The 12,348-nt window shown below is 41.2% G+C and overlaps 3 protein-coding genes across 3 annotated transcripts; 1 reads left to right on the top strand and 2 right to left on the bottom strand.

The window, feature by feature from the left end:
• Window positions 1-278: 278 nt before the first annotated feature.
• Window positions 279-2,706, bottom strand: apoeb (apolipoprotein Eb). The gene is made up of 5 exons (XM_041044706.1): window positions 2,625-2,706; window positions 2,263-2,324; window positions 2,023-2,176; window positions 1,533-1,820; window positions 279-1,444 (listed from the first exon to the last, which is right to left on the bottom strand). Exons 2-5 carry the CDS (start codon window positions 2,303-2,305, stop codon window positions 1,099-1,101), a joined length of 831 nt encoding a protein of 276 aa, XP_040900640.1. The 5' UTR covers window positions 2,306-2,324; window positions 2,625-2,706; the 3' UTR covers window positions 279-1,098.
• A 4,634-nt stretch (window positions 2,707-7,340) lies between these two features.
• Window positions 7,341-8,880, bottom strand: LOC121186470 (apolipoprotein A-I-like). The gene is made up of 4 exons (XM_041045218.1): window positions 8,774-8,880; window positions 8,643-8,693; window positions 8,290-8,440; window positions 7,341-8,155 (listed from the first exon to the last, which is right to left on the bottom strand). Exons 2-4 carry the CDS (start codon window positions 8,680-8,682, stop codon window positions 7,579-7,581), a joined length of 768 nt encoding a protein of 255 aa, XP_040901152.1. The 5' UTR covers window positions 8,683-8,693; window positions 8,774-8,880; the 3' UTR covers window positions 7,341-7,578.
• A 1,582-nt stretch (window positions 8,881-10,462) lies between these two features.
• LOC121186471 (apolipoprotein A-I-like) lies at window positions 10,463-12,101 on the top strand. Its single transcript, XM_041045219.1, has 4 exons — window positions 10,463-10,537; window positions 10,781-10,832; window positions 10,993-11,143; window positions 11,237-12,101. The coding sequence occupies exons 2-4, from the start codon at window positions 10,793-10,795 to the stop codon at window positions 11,811-11,813; spliced, it is 768 nt and encodes a 255-aa protein (XP_040901153.1). The 5' UTR covers window positions 10,463-10,537; window positions 10,781-10,792; the 3' UTR covers window positions 11,814-12,101.
• Window positions 12,102-12,348: the final 247 nt, after the last annotated feature.

Raw genomic sequence — 12,348 nt, forward strand, 5'->3', positions numbered from 1 at the left:
GCTGCTAAATGTAGGAACGTGACAGGTAATTTTATGGCATTGCAACACAGGGGAAATGTAAGTTTATTAGAAGTTGCTCAGAATGGTAATCTCAATACATTTTGGAGATTACAGTACATTTCTCTTGGAGATTATGTCTTTTTTATATTCAGAGTGCTAGAGCCTAAATGTGTGAATTTAGTGAATCACAGAGTTTTGTGAAGGCTCTACTTGTTAACTTATCTTTAATAACAGAATACAATCTAATGTATGATCAGAGAAACAGTGGAAACAGAGCATCTTTTCTAGGTTCTTTATTCACTCAGTACTGTTCAGTGCACTGCAGCCACAGGCAGCACAATAGTACAATAGTGAGCAGCATGGTGGGCATATGACATGTGAAACACAAGGGACCCTCTATACTCAGACTGAAGTACAGGTAGGCAGCGTCATACTTTACTCACTGATTGTCATATTTGCATCAAGTCATTTTACATTCCACTTTTCTGTGAAGCACAGCAACAAGAAATGCAGACAATACAGAAGGGCACTTTAGTGATACCTTAATCTTTTGATCATCACAATTCAGTGCATTTATTGAAATGAAAGACTCGTGTTTGGTCCAATTAAAGATGATCGCGGGCTTGAATCCCTGCCTTTAAGGCTCAAACTCAGCAGTTTTATTTACAACCAAACAAAGTGTAGGAAACGCAATACAAAATTGTGTGTGTGTGTGGGGGGGGGCAGTTAATTCAAAGTAGAAAAGTAAAGCATATTACAAATAATTGTCTCCTGTTTGTGTAATAAAGGCTGTTATTAACTATTGGGCTTGTGTTCAGTAACAAAGGGAGTTGATAAGAGAAGAAGAGAGGGTGACTATGCAGAGGAAAGAACCCAAACAGACATTTATCTGCTGACTGTTCTGTAAAAGATGCTTCTCATCCTCCCTCCCTCCTCTTGTCATCCCACTTACCCTGAACACTAAAGTGCCCAAAATTAAGATATCATCAGTAACTCTCAACTCCCCCATTTCCCCTCTTTTTCAGGGTATGAAGAAATCAGTGGTTTACACATTTCACCAACCATCTACAACCCTTAAAAAAACCTCAGTGTCTTTCTTTATGCAGTGGTGGACTCCTTGACCTTGTCCACGATGGTCTCAAACTGTTCGCGGATCTTGGTGGCATAGGGGGAGAACATCTCGGTCAGCTCATCAATCTTGCCCTCCAAGGAGGTGCGCAGGTCCTGGGCGGTGGCCTCCAGCTGGGTCTTGAGGCCTTCAGCCTGGGTCTCCAACTGCTGGCCCAGACCCTCAGCCTGGCTCTTCAGTATAGAAGAGAGGTCAGTCAGCTTCTTGGTGGCGGTGTCACTGGCCTGCACAACGTAGGGCTCAACATGGTCCTTCACGGTGCCCAGGTTCTGGGAGGTGCGGGACTGGAGCTCCTCCAGGTAGGTGGCCACAGCACTGGTGGTGAAGTAGATGGAGACATTTAAGTTTCAGAATAACAGGGACAAGACAAAAAGTGAAGTCTAAAAGCCTCCACCCCACTTACTTGCGGATCTCTTCAGTGTCCTTGTTCAGGCGCTTCTTTAGCTTGTTAGAGTAGGTGCTGAGGCGGTTGTGGACGTCATCTGTGTTCTGTTCCATCATGGTCTTGAGCTCTCCCAGATACTCAGTGCTGCGCTCCTTGGCATCCAGCATGTCCTTCTGCAGTTTGTTGGCCAGAAGCTGCAGGTCCTGAGACATCTGACTAGCGGACGTGTCAGCATAGGGACTCAGCTTGGTCTGGATGTTATCTGTGTAGGCTGACAGCTCTGCCATGGTGTCAGTGATCAGAGTGCTGGAAACAGAAGAACAATGTGGTTAGGATAAAAGATGTAAGGTTTGAGAAAAATGCAGAAACTAGGAATGGAAAGACAGAGATCTGGAAAACACAGGAGCATTTAAAAGGTAAAGCAACAGAACCAAGGAAAGTAGTGAGTAAACTAATCACTGCCAACAGAAAAAGAGAAAGCAGGGGAATGGTAAATTTCTCAACTTACTCTAGCTCCCTGCTGAGCTGAGAGGCCTTAAGGTTCTGCAGGACTCCATCTGCTTGTTCATTCAGCCCAGAGATGTACTGCCAGAAACGGTCCACGGTGTCCTCCCAGGGGTTTGGGGTGGCATCAGCCTGACGCACAGCACGGGCATTGCAGCCTATTATGGGAAAGCATGGATAAATGCGTTAACACAAATCCAAACAGACATGCTTTTGGTAGATCTTAAACTACCAGAACACTCACCAGTGATGACCGCCAGAGCAAAGATCAGAGCTACAGCCTTCATGGTTGTTAGACAGATAAACCTGGGAAATACAGAAGGAAAAAAAAGGAGTCAGCAATATAATGCAAACAGATGTTTTAGACTTTCACAGTAGAGCAAACTTGAATTTTGGATTTTTAGCTACAATTTAAGCAAGGAACATCTCTACAAAACACAGTAAACTAAAGTCACACAATTTTAACAAGGAAACACAAAGATGTAAATAAATGCAGTCATTGAACATTAAATATATATATATATACTTTCACAAAAGTACGACTTAAGAGCTGGTATTAAATAAGGCACGTGGTGTCTCTGCACGCTGCGCGGTGCTTTCACTCACCTGAGAGGTTGAGCTTCCTCCGTGCTCCCTGAACGGTGACTGAGGGCTTTTATAGAGTCCCAGGAGGCTGAGGCTGCTGCGCGTGTCGCCGGAGGTGGGGGAGTGAATGCTCGCGCGTGCACGCGTCCACGTGGTGATGATGATTTGTCTGCACATAATCCTGTTTCCTTCCACGCAACGCCCCACCAACACCGCGTCCGAAGTTCTCCCCGGTTTGCGTTGTTTTAGTGGGTGATTGAGCAACCGGGGTGTCACAAGAATAACGGGATAAAAGTTTTACGTCCAGTGACAAGATAAATGTTTTTTTTTAAATAATTGTTTTCTTTTTGTATTTTTCACATAATTGACAGCTCTTCGACAACAATGAACTTATCATATCTTTCACGTGTTACTGCCAGAGGTACCTTTTCTGAAGAGGGTTTTGAGATACCTCTGTCCATTATATGCTACTTTATTCTTATACTCGAAGCAGTATGCGGTCCTTTTACTTGAGTAAGAGTGGCCGAAAATACCTTGTTAGAATGTAGGTAAAAGTTCTGCATTCAGAGTCAAAATGTTAAGTAACAAAAGTAAAAGTGCAGAGGAATATCCCCAATAAAATATTATTACACAGTATATTATATTACTGACTGATTAATGTGTAAAACACCCAATTTTAGGGCTCAAATGTTGTTTGCTTCCCAAACTCAATAATCTTTCAAGTGTGATGGCATTGTTTTGAATAAACTACTATACAATACATTGTTACAGATCTGGCAATACAAAGAATTTAAATTTGAAAGTGAAATTTGTGCTTTTGATTAAGTATATTTTGCTGCCAGTTGTGTTTGTGTTACTGTAATGGCCTTTTACCTTTGTCATGGTGGTATTGGCACCATGACAAAGGTAAAAGTAAGGAGGAGTTAACCGGCCACAGCTTTGGAGGTTTTTCTCTGATCATTATCACCAAATGGTCTCATCTGGATAAAAATCCCCCTGGCGCCAGGATGTAACTTAAGCTGTCACATATGCATTTCTGAGTGATGCTCTGCCACCAGTGGCCATTGACGCCCCAGCTAGACTCAGCCCTCAACATTTAAGGCACTTTTGCATGACAATCCCACTCTAGTCCAAATGTTAAATGTAGCATATTTGATTTTTCTGTATTCAGATCTTATACCCCAGATTTCTTTATAATGTACTTTTGTATTGTGCTGTTGCATGAAATAGCGCCATAAATGACCAGTAGATGCCTGAACTACAAATAAAGTGTCAGCACTACAAGACGGGCTTGTTCAGGCTTGGGGACACTCTCACATGCAGCAAACTCATTGTTCAAAAGAAGGAATATGGGTAATAGAACGCAGAGAAAAGAAACTATTTTATTACCTCTAAAAAAACCACTATGAGGACACTGAACAAAAGAAGTAAATTACACAGGAATCTATCACAGAGGAAAGTTGTTTCCAAGAAATTTCCAGGATTTTGAAATTGGCAAAGGAAAGGGGAAATTTGATGCAGAAAGAAAGTGTTTACTCCAACCTATTGAGCAACAAATATTTGTTTAGTGTCAAAACATTGCTGTCATGAGCACTGGTGCATATTTTTATTGACACACAGATTCGTACTTGATTTGTCCATCGAGCATACCTCCATCTTGTTATGACTAAGATTTTTAAAAAGGTTTTTGTTGGCAGGGAATCAATAACAGGCTTCCCTAATGTCAATAAAAGCTTCACTATATCACAGAGTGCCAGACTCAAAAACAATAAATTCAATCCCAAGCCCTAAGTAAAAGCTACTGTGAATGTATTTATAAGAGCATGTCATTGATAAGTGAACTTACTGTTGTGTTGTTTTTCACCACACTACTAGAAAATATTTTAAGACTGTAGCTGCAAAGATGTTGGGATTTTAGTTCTCAGGGAGGACTCATGATGTTACATTCACTTTAGCTAAGAGACTTGACCTCTTGGTAGCGGCCTACATGGAAAGTAGGGGAAACATTGCATAACTGATATCATACTTTTACCTGCTATGTTTTGTAATTTAAATTAAACTGGCAAAATAAAGAAACACCCTAACTTTACAAATGATAAATGGATAGGCTATGTTCTACCAGCCATGACATAATCTATTGTATGTTTATGGCTCATGATAAAACATATCTTTTTTTTTTTTTTTTTTGCTGTGAAGTTCAACTCTGATTCCTTCACTGCCCATGTGTAACGGCCTTTGCCCTTTAGGACTCAGCCTCTTTGTTGTCAACCCAACAGATCAGATTTTTTTTTTTTTTTTTTTTTTTACAGAAATCCAACTTTACACAGGAACAAAGTTTAAATGGGTATGGCTTGGTCACAGATACTTAGTGTGAGAACATGATAGCCCAAAGAGGTCAACTATGTGTTTAGTGATTAGGAGACTGTACCAGATTGTCCAGCCAGTTTGTAATGAAGATGTTCTTTGCTCTCTCTATAAGGTGAGAACAATGAGATGAAACAGTTCAATAAAATTTCCATTTTAAAGTCTGTATGTTTAGGTGTCACTTTTCTGTTAAAAACAAAAGACCTTTGACCTTGTTAATTCCACAACAATAGTGTGTCACTTGAGGAGGTGTGTCACACACAGGAAGATACTGAACGTTCTGCTAGATAACAAGCGCAGTCCAGTTCAAACACACAAACAAGTCAAGATTAGCAATTATTCTCAGCAAAACGTTCCCATGCATTTATCAGGATCCCATCATATTTCAGAGGAATATGTATGTATCAAGAAAAGATTACATGTATCAAGAAAGATTATAAACTACACTGAGTGCTACACCCACAGTGCTACCAGGACAAAGACACAGAAGGCACACAGGGAAGTGAAACAGAGAGAATCAAGAACCATGAGGTAATACAGTATATCTCACTTAGATTTCTGCTTCTGCTTTTGGTCCACATCAGTAGAGGCAATGTCCAGTGTCCATCAGGATAGAATGTGTGAGAGGGCATCTTTAAATGGTCTGAACTAAAGTAACCCCAGCCTGATGATGTTTTTCTGTGGAAGCTGGTTTGAAGAATTTAGTTTATGATTGAATCTGGATGATCTAACCCCCCCCCCCCCCCCCCCCCCCCCCCCCTTCACACACACAGCAGAAAAAGCATCTGTTTAGCTGAGTCAGTGGGGTTACTGCAGTTAATGTCTGTGGGTTAAGAGTTGTTAAACTGGATGCTTAAGTTTAGGAATTGAGTGTTTTTCCTGTAGCATCTCCCCCATCATCTGGTTCTGAGTCAGTGGCATCAGCTGATGGAGCTGTGCGCCAACAGAGCCAAATGTCTAAGTAGGGCTGCTGAGTTTATAGCTCAGGGTGAGGTGGAGTAAAGCCTGGTGTCTGGAGGAGTTCAAGCTGTGCAGGAACTTGGTTAGAAACATGCATCTTCATTTTATATCTCACTTTCATTTGGCTGAGTGTTCCATAAAATCAGTGTAAATTACATCTAATTAAAAGATTAGTTTGACATTTTGGGTGACATTTTAGATTAGTTAGATGAGCAAATTAAGCTATTGGCTGGTTTCTCTTAACCCAAAAACTGGATGGAGGGGGAAACAGCAAGTCTGGCCAAACATAAAACACATGCCTATCAGCACCTTTATAGCCTCTCTCTCTCTCTTTTTTCCTTTTTTATTTTTTCCTGTTCATTATCTGCTGTCTGATAGTAAAACATCTTATTTTTGCTTTTCAGGATCAATTAATGTATTCTGACTGTCTTCATTAAGCATATTGTGACTTAGTTGATCATGTTTTAACATTAATGGATATAATAATGCTTGATTACCATATAGAAAAAGTAATGGTAATTGAGTCAAACAAGAAAAGAAAAACAAAATCAAGTGAAACCCAGAGAGCATTTAGAGTATATTAATACATCAGGAAAGGCATTAACACTTTTAACTTTAAAACATGCATATTCAGAATATAAGCCTTCACATAATCAGACAAAAGAAGAAATCTGAGCTGTGTGTGCTTGGAGGGTTAACGGTGTGCACAGCCTATGACAGCTGGGGGTAGAACAGAGGAATGTTGTTTGCCACTGGGTAAGGCAGCGTGGGAGCAATCTGGCAGCAGGGATGGAGGCACAAAAGGAAAACTAAAAAACAAGGTGTAAGCACGATGTGTTTGTGAACTTACAGACTTGCAGAGACAAACCTGGGCATGCCCTGTCCAATACCCACAACTGAATCTTAACAGGGTGTGGCGGGGGCGAGATTTTGCAACTACAGACTGAACAAACAAGAAGGGCTTTATTCCCCTTGGATTTATGAGTGGAGTTGATAGAGAAAGTTCCTTGCTTTCTTATAAATGTCAAAATTTTAATCCGTGCATTAAAACTGACTGGCCACTGTGTTGTCAATATAAGCACATGAATATATACAATGAAGTGACTCTATCTGTTCACCAGAGGGCACCCATTCTTTTCAGAAATTTGTTTCATCCAGTGTTGTGTGACAGCCAAGTCCAAATACCTTTCTGTTTTCATTTAGGGAAGATTTGTTAAGCACTTATCACACTGAGATAACGATTTGTGTTACTGCCCTTTTTGATTTATTTATCCTCCATTTTATTTTGAAAGATATACTGACATTACATGCCTAAGTTTACAAAAAAATCTAAAACATTCTGACATCCTGAAACCTTATTACCACTTACTAATAATTTCATCTTGACTTTGCAAATAACACAGACTCGTACAGTTATGTTTTTCTTTCGCTTTATTTCCATAATATAGGGAGAAAACACTGTGTAGTCACAGACCAACAGTCAATATTCATAATTTATCTATTTTTAACACTGTAAAAATATCCATAGACATCTTCAGATTTCAAAACTGGTGAGCTTATGTCTTCATCAACTTGGATGTGTTCCTGACATCAGAGAACTGTGTTTCTTTAGATGCAGTTTGTTTTTGTTAAACATGAGGTGGAAACTGACTTAGTTGGTTCTGACAAAGGACTCGTAGAGGGACATGAGGCGAGCCTGGAGGTCCTGGGCGTATGGGTTCAGCTTTTCCCTCACCTCATCAACGTAGGGGGCGGCCATCTCTTTCACCTGCTGGGCTCTCTGAGTCAGCTCACTTTGGACCTTCTCAGTCACGGGGGCCACACGCTCCTTGAAGTCCTGCAGGTGCTGGTCCACCTTCTGCTTCAGGTCATCAGTGTAGGGCCCCAGCTGAGTCTGCAGTTCCCTCACATTCTGCTCCAGGTTGATCTTCAACTCCTCTGTCTTCTGCATCAGGGTGGTCCTCAGGGCGTCAGAGTCCAGGGAGTCTGCGTAGGGGGCCAGCTCCTGTTTGAGCTGCTCCACTCTCTGCTGGATCTGAGCCTTCATGTCCTCAGTGTAAGGCTCCAGTCTCTCCCTCACTGTGCTCAGTTCTTGGTTCAAACGCTCTTTCAGCACGTCAGCCTCTGCGGTAACTTTCACGACCAGGTCCTGGGCTGCAGGGGGAAGCTGCTCCTGGAGGGTGACTGCATATGTGCTGGCGATGTCAGCACTTTCTGTCAGACGAGCACTAGATATGAAAGTGAACAAGGAGATGAAGTTTAGTCTTAAGAAAACATTCTAGTTGGGAAAATTTGAAAATGAGTTGCCGGTTTTTTAGACTATTTGCATATTACACGTGGTCGGACATTTTGTAAGATCTACCTGACTTCCTGTCCAAACTGGGACTTCTTGATCATCTGGAGGGTGTCATCAGCTGTCTGGGTGGCTTTGCCAACATAGTCCCAGAAAGCATCAGTCAGCACTTCCAGCTGTGGCTTGGGTGCATCAGCATAGAAGAGGTTGGCGTGACAGCCTGTTTGATGGAGCCAAGATTAGTTTGAGAAAGATTAGTTTCAGCCATGCATGACAATCTGCTGTGAGGTTTGTGAGTTGCTCAGTACATATTCACCCCTCACCAAGGCTTGTAGTTTTTTCATGTTGACCATACCAGTTGATAATTTTTTTTATCCTCCAAAGTTTACAATAGAATAATGACATTTTGGCATCATACTTACCACTGAAAATGGCAAGGACAAGCACAACAAGGACCTTCATGGCTCTTAGACCTTATGACAAGAAAATAACCAGTAAGGCACCACAGCAAGCAGTAAACAACTAGACAGTTCCTCTTATTTCTCCTTCTTACCCGTGTTTCCGAGTGTATTTGCAAGTCCACTTGGCAGCGCTTGTGTTCAGCTGTTGAGGTTCTGCAGCTTATATAGCAAGCCAGAAAGTAATGATCCCAAAGTCCAGGTGCTAGTGCCGTGCTGTCACAGTGCCTCACCCTGCTATCCTCACCCATACTGTTATACCAATGCACATACACCCTGAGTACATAGCCCAGTTTCTGTAGCTTCATATGTCAGTGATTATCAGGCAGATATTTTTCGTTGTTGTTTTTTTTTTTTTTTGAAGCCATGACAATTGCTGCATTCTCTATTGGTGGCATTTGTTGTACCAAGACAGACAAAACCTCCTTCTTTCATTTCTTTGATGTCCAGCTTTGATTAGAGGTGTGGTAGGTGTTTTATTGCCTCTATTAGCTTGATATTTTGCCAGCTCATGTCAGGGTAACTTATGATTCTAGTTTCTGTATCAGCAATCACTATCTGTCACTCTGGCCAAAGGTTAGAAGACTCAGACACCGTCAGCTTCTGAAGGACAAAGTAGCTGCTGTTTCACACCAAACACGCCAGAGTTCAGTTCTCAGAAACCACTATTAAAGAGCAGTAATTTTCTTCAAGACGTGATCATTTTTCATCAGAAAGGTGCATGGTGAGGGGGGATTAAAAAAAAAAAAGTTCAGCTGAAATAAACACATTTTTCAGGAGATTATTATGCCCAAATTTTTTAACCAATAGTGTGTCATATCAAATCTCCACAGATGACCATAAATCTGATTCTACCAGGATGTGCTGCATCAGATTTAGGTCTTTATTGTATTACTTCTTACTCTCATTTAGATTAAATTGAACTGTCCTTTTTAAACCATCAAATTTACAGTTTCAGTTTCTGCATAGTACCTCTGTGATTCCCACAGGAGTTTTTCACAGTTGAAACATATTCCTGTGGGACCTTTAATATTCCTGAGGGACCTTTTCTTTGTCTGACATACTGTGATGTAGAAGAAAAATGTATTTTTCTGCAATTTACTCAGTCACTGTTTATTGTGAGTATTTCAGAGAATTGCTCCCACTTGTGGTAATGCTTAAATCTCCCCATCTACCTGTTACTTTGATAATAACTTTTACCTTCTGCAATGAGTTGCAATATTAAATCCTGAAACATAAACATTTTAGGGAAATACAGTGCTACTTTGACAGCCAGATGGGAAATATAGTACTTTTAAAGGGTTACACAAAAGTGACTCCATTACTGGCACAAATTCTACCTGCTGGTCACTGTACAAAGTTGATATAATATTTGATCATTTTGAGCCTTTATCAGTATAAAAATCAAGAAAACATTTGAGTGCCTCATGCTATTTTATTCTTGTTGCTTGACCCTAATACAAAGTTCACTAGTGTAAGGGTTCCAAGGTTATCTGGAGTTATCTGCAGGCTGTTGGCGCTGAACTACGTGGATAGTTAATCACTGTATCCTAAATGCTTTCTAGAGAGGGGTCAGAGGAGAACTACTGCAATATTTCTTGTGGTGTGAGCAACTTTCCTAAAAGGCACAAAACCTCTGTATGGTATAAAGATTGTGTTTATGTGTCTGCATTGTAGTCTTGGTCATGTGATAGTAGCCAGGAAAAACAGCAGAAACAGCCATTGTGACAGCATGGCAGGGACTTCTGGACTTTGGGCCCTTGACTACAAGTGTCACCTGGCTTCAGTATATATACATGGAAGCACCACTCTGACATACAAACACGGCAAGCCCTGAAAGATACACAAGCCAAAAGCAGGTGAGAATTATACCACATTTGAAAACAAAAGTTTAAGAGACAAATATAAATATTTTGACATTTGCATTTGTAGATCTTTCTATTCACTTACTGTGTGTTTATTATTATTACTATTCATCATAGTTTTTCAGTTTTTCATTTATTACGTCCTCTTCCCTAACTGTGTGGCATGCAATTGTAACATAGCAATTTCTCTTCAGGGATCATTAATGTTTTTCTGATTCTGGTTATGATGTTTTTCAGCAAATTACAGTCATGAAGGTGTTTGTGGTACTAGCCATTGCAGTGCTGTCTGGTAAGTTGTAAGCTTTTGTTTTTGACTTTAAAGTTAAGTGTCTTTTTGACATATCTAACTCAAATCTAACTTAGGCTGATGTTGCATTGCTTGATGAGCAATCATGATAAGCTGAATGACTGAAAATTACTTTCAAACTGATTTTGTCTGCATCCAACAGGCTGTCACGCCAATCTCTTCTATGCTGATCCACCCAAGCCACAACTGGAAGTGCTGACTGATGCTTTCTGGGACTACATTGCCAAGGCCACCCAGACAGCTGATGACACCCTCCAGATGATCAGGAAGTCCCAGTTTGGACAGGAAGTCAAGTAAGTTGTTTGACATACAGTGCCATGAGGAGTGACGTGATAGTATTACACAAACCTCTGATGGTAAAACGGTTTCTTTGCCTTCGTTTCTAGTGCCCGTCTGGCAGACAGTGCTGACATTGCTGGGAAATACGCAGTCACCCTCCAGGAGCAACTTCCCCCTGCAGCCCAGGACCTGATGACCAAGATCACCGCAGAGGCTGATGTGCTAAGAAATGTGCTGACCCAGGAGCTTACTTCTGTCAGAGACAAGCTGGAGCCTTACACCGAGGATATGAAGGCCCAGATCCAGCAGAGAGTGGAGCAGCTCAAACAGGAGTTGGCCCCCTACGCAGACTCCCTGGACTCTGAGGCCTTGAGGACGACCCTGATGCAGAAGAGCGAGGAGCTGAAGACTAGCTTGGAACAGAGTGTGAAGGATCTGCAGGCTCAGCTGGGGCCCTACACTGATGACCTGAAGCAGAAGGTGGACCAGCACCTGCGGGACTTTCAAAATAGTGTGACCCCCATGACAGAGAAGGTCCAGGTCGAGCTAAGTCAGAGGGCCAACCTCGTGAAACAAGTGGTGGCCCCTTACGCTGAGGACTTGAGAGAAAAGTTGGACCCCTATGCACAGGACCTCCAAGCTCAGCTCATGTCGCTCTACCAGTCCTTTGTCCAAGCCAATTAAGCCAACATCCTCCACAGTCAACCTGCTCCATCACTGACCAAAATGCCAGCTTTGTTTGGTCTACCGCTGTATGAAGCATATTATAATTTAAATAGCTGAATTGTACTGTAAACCAAATTAAGCTGGATGTATAGCCATGAAATAATATTTATTGCTAAGTGCAACATTTGTAAAGCAAACCTCTGCACTTGTCAGGCATGTACATACTTCGTTTTTATTGTGTGTGGAAGCTGTATGTTTTTCTAATTCCTGTAAGTTATGAAAAAATAAATAGATGAATGTAGAAAATAAGAATTGTCAGATCTTTTTTTCCTTTGCGGTCTTTTACAGACATTGTATCTGATCTGTAATCTGATGACAAACATTTCATTCAACATGTGTTTCTACAACTATTTTAGTTCTAAATGCACATGCTGTGTATTTACAAGCCATGCAGAAAGCACACTCACAAAGTATGATAATTACAAAAACACATAGAGGGACAACTATGGTCACAACCCACAGTGGTGCATGTGCAGTTTTTGTTTTGTTTTTT

Source organism: Toxotes jaculatrix, chromosome 8, assembly GCF_017976425.1.
Source record: "Toxotes jaculatrix isolate fToxJac2 chromosome 8, fToxJac2.pri, whole genome shotgun sequence".
In the NCBI taxonomy this organism is placed as follows: domain Eukaryota; kingdom Metazoa; phylum Chordata; class Actinopteri; family Toxotidae; genus Toxotes; species Toxotes jaculatrix.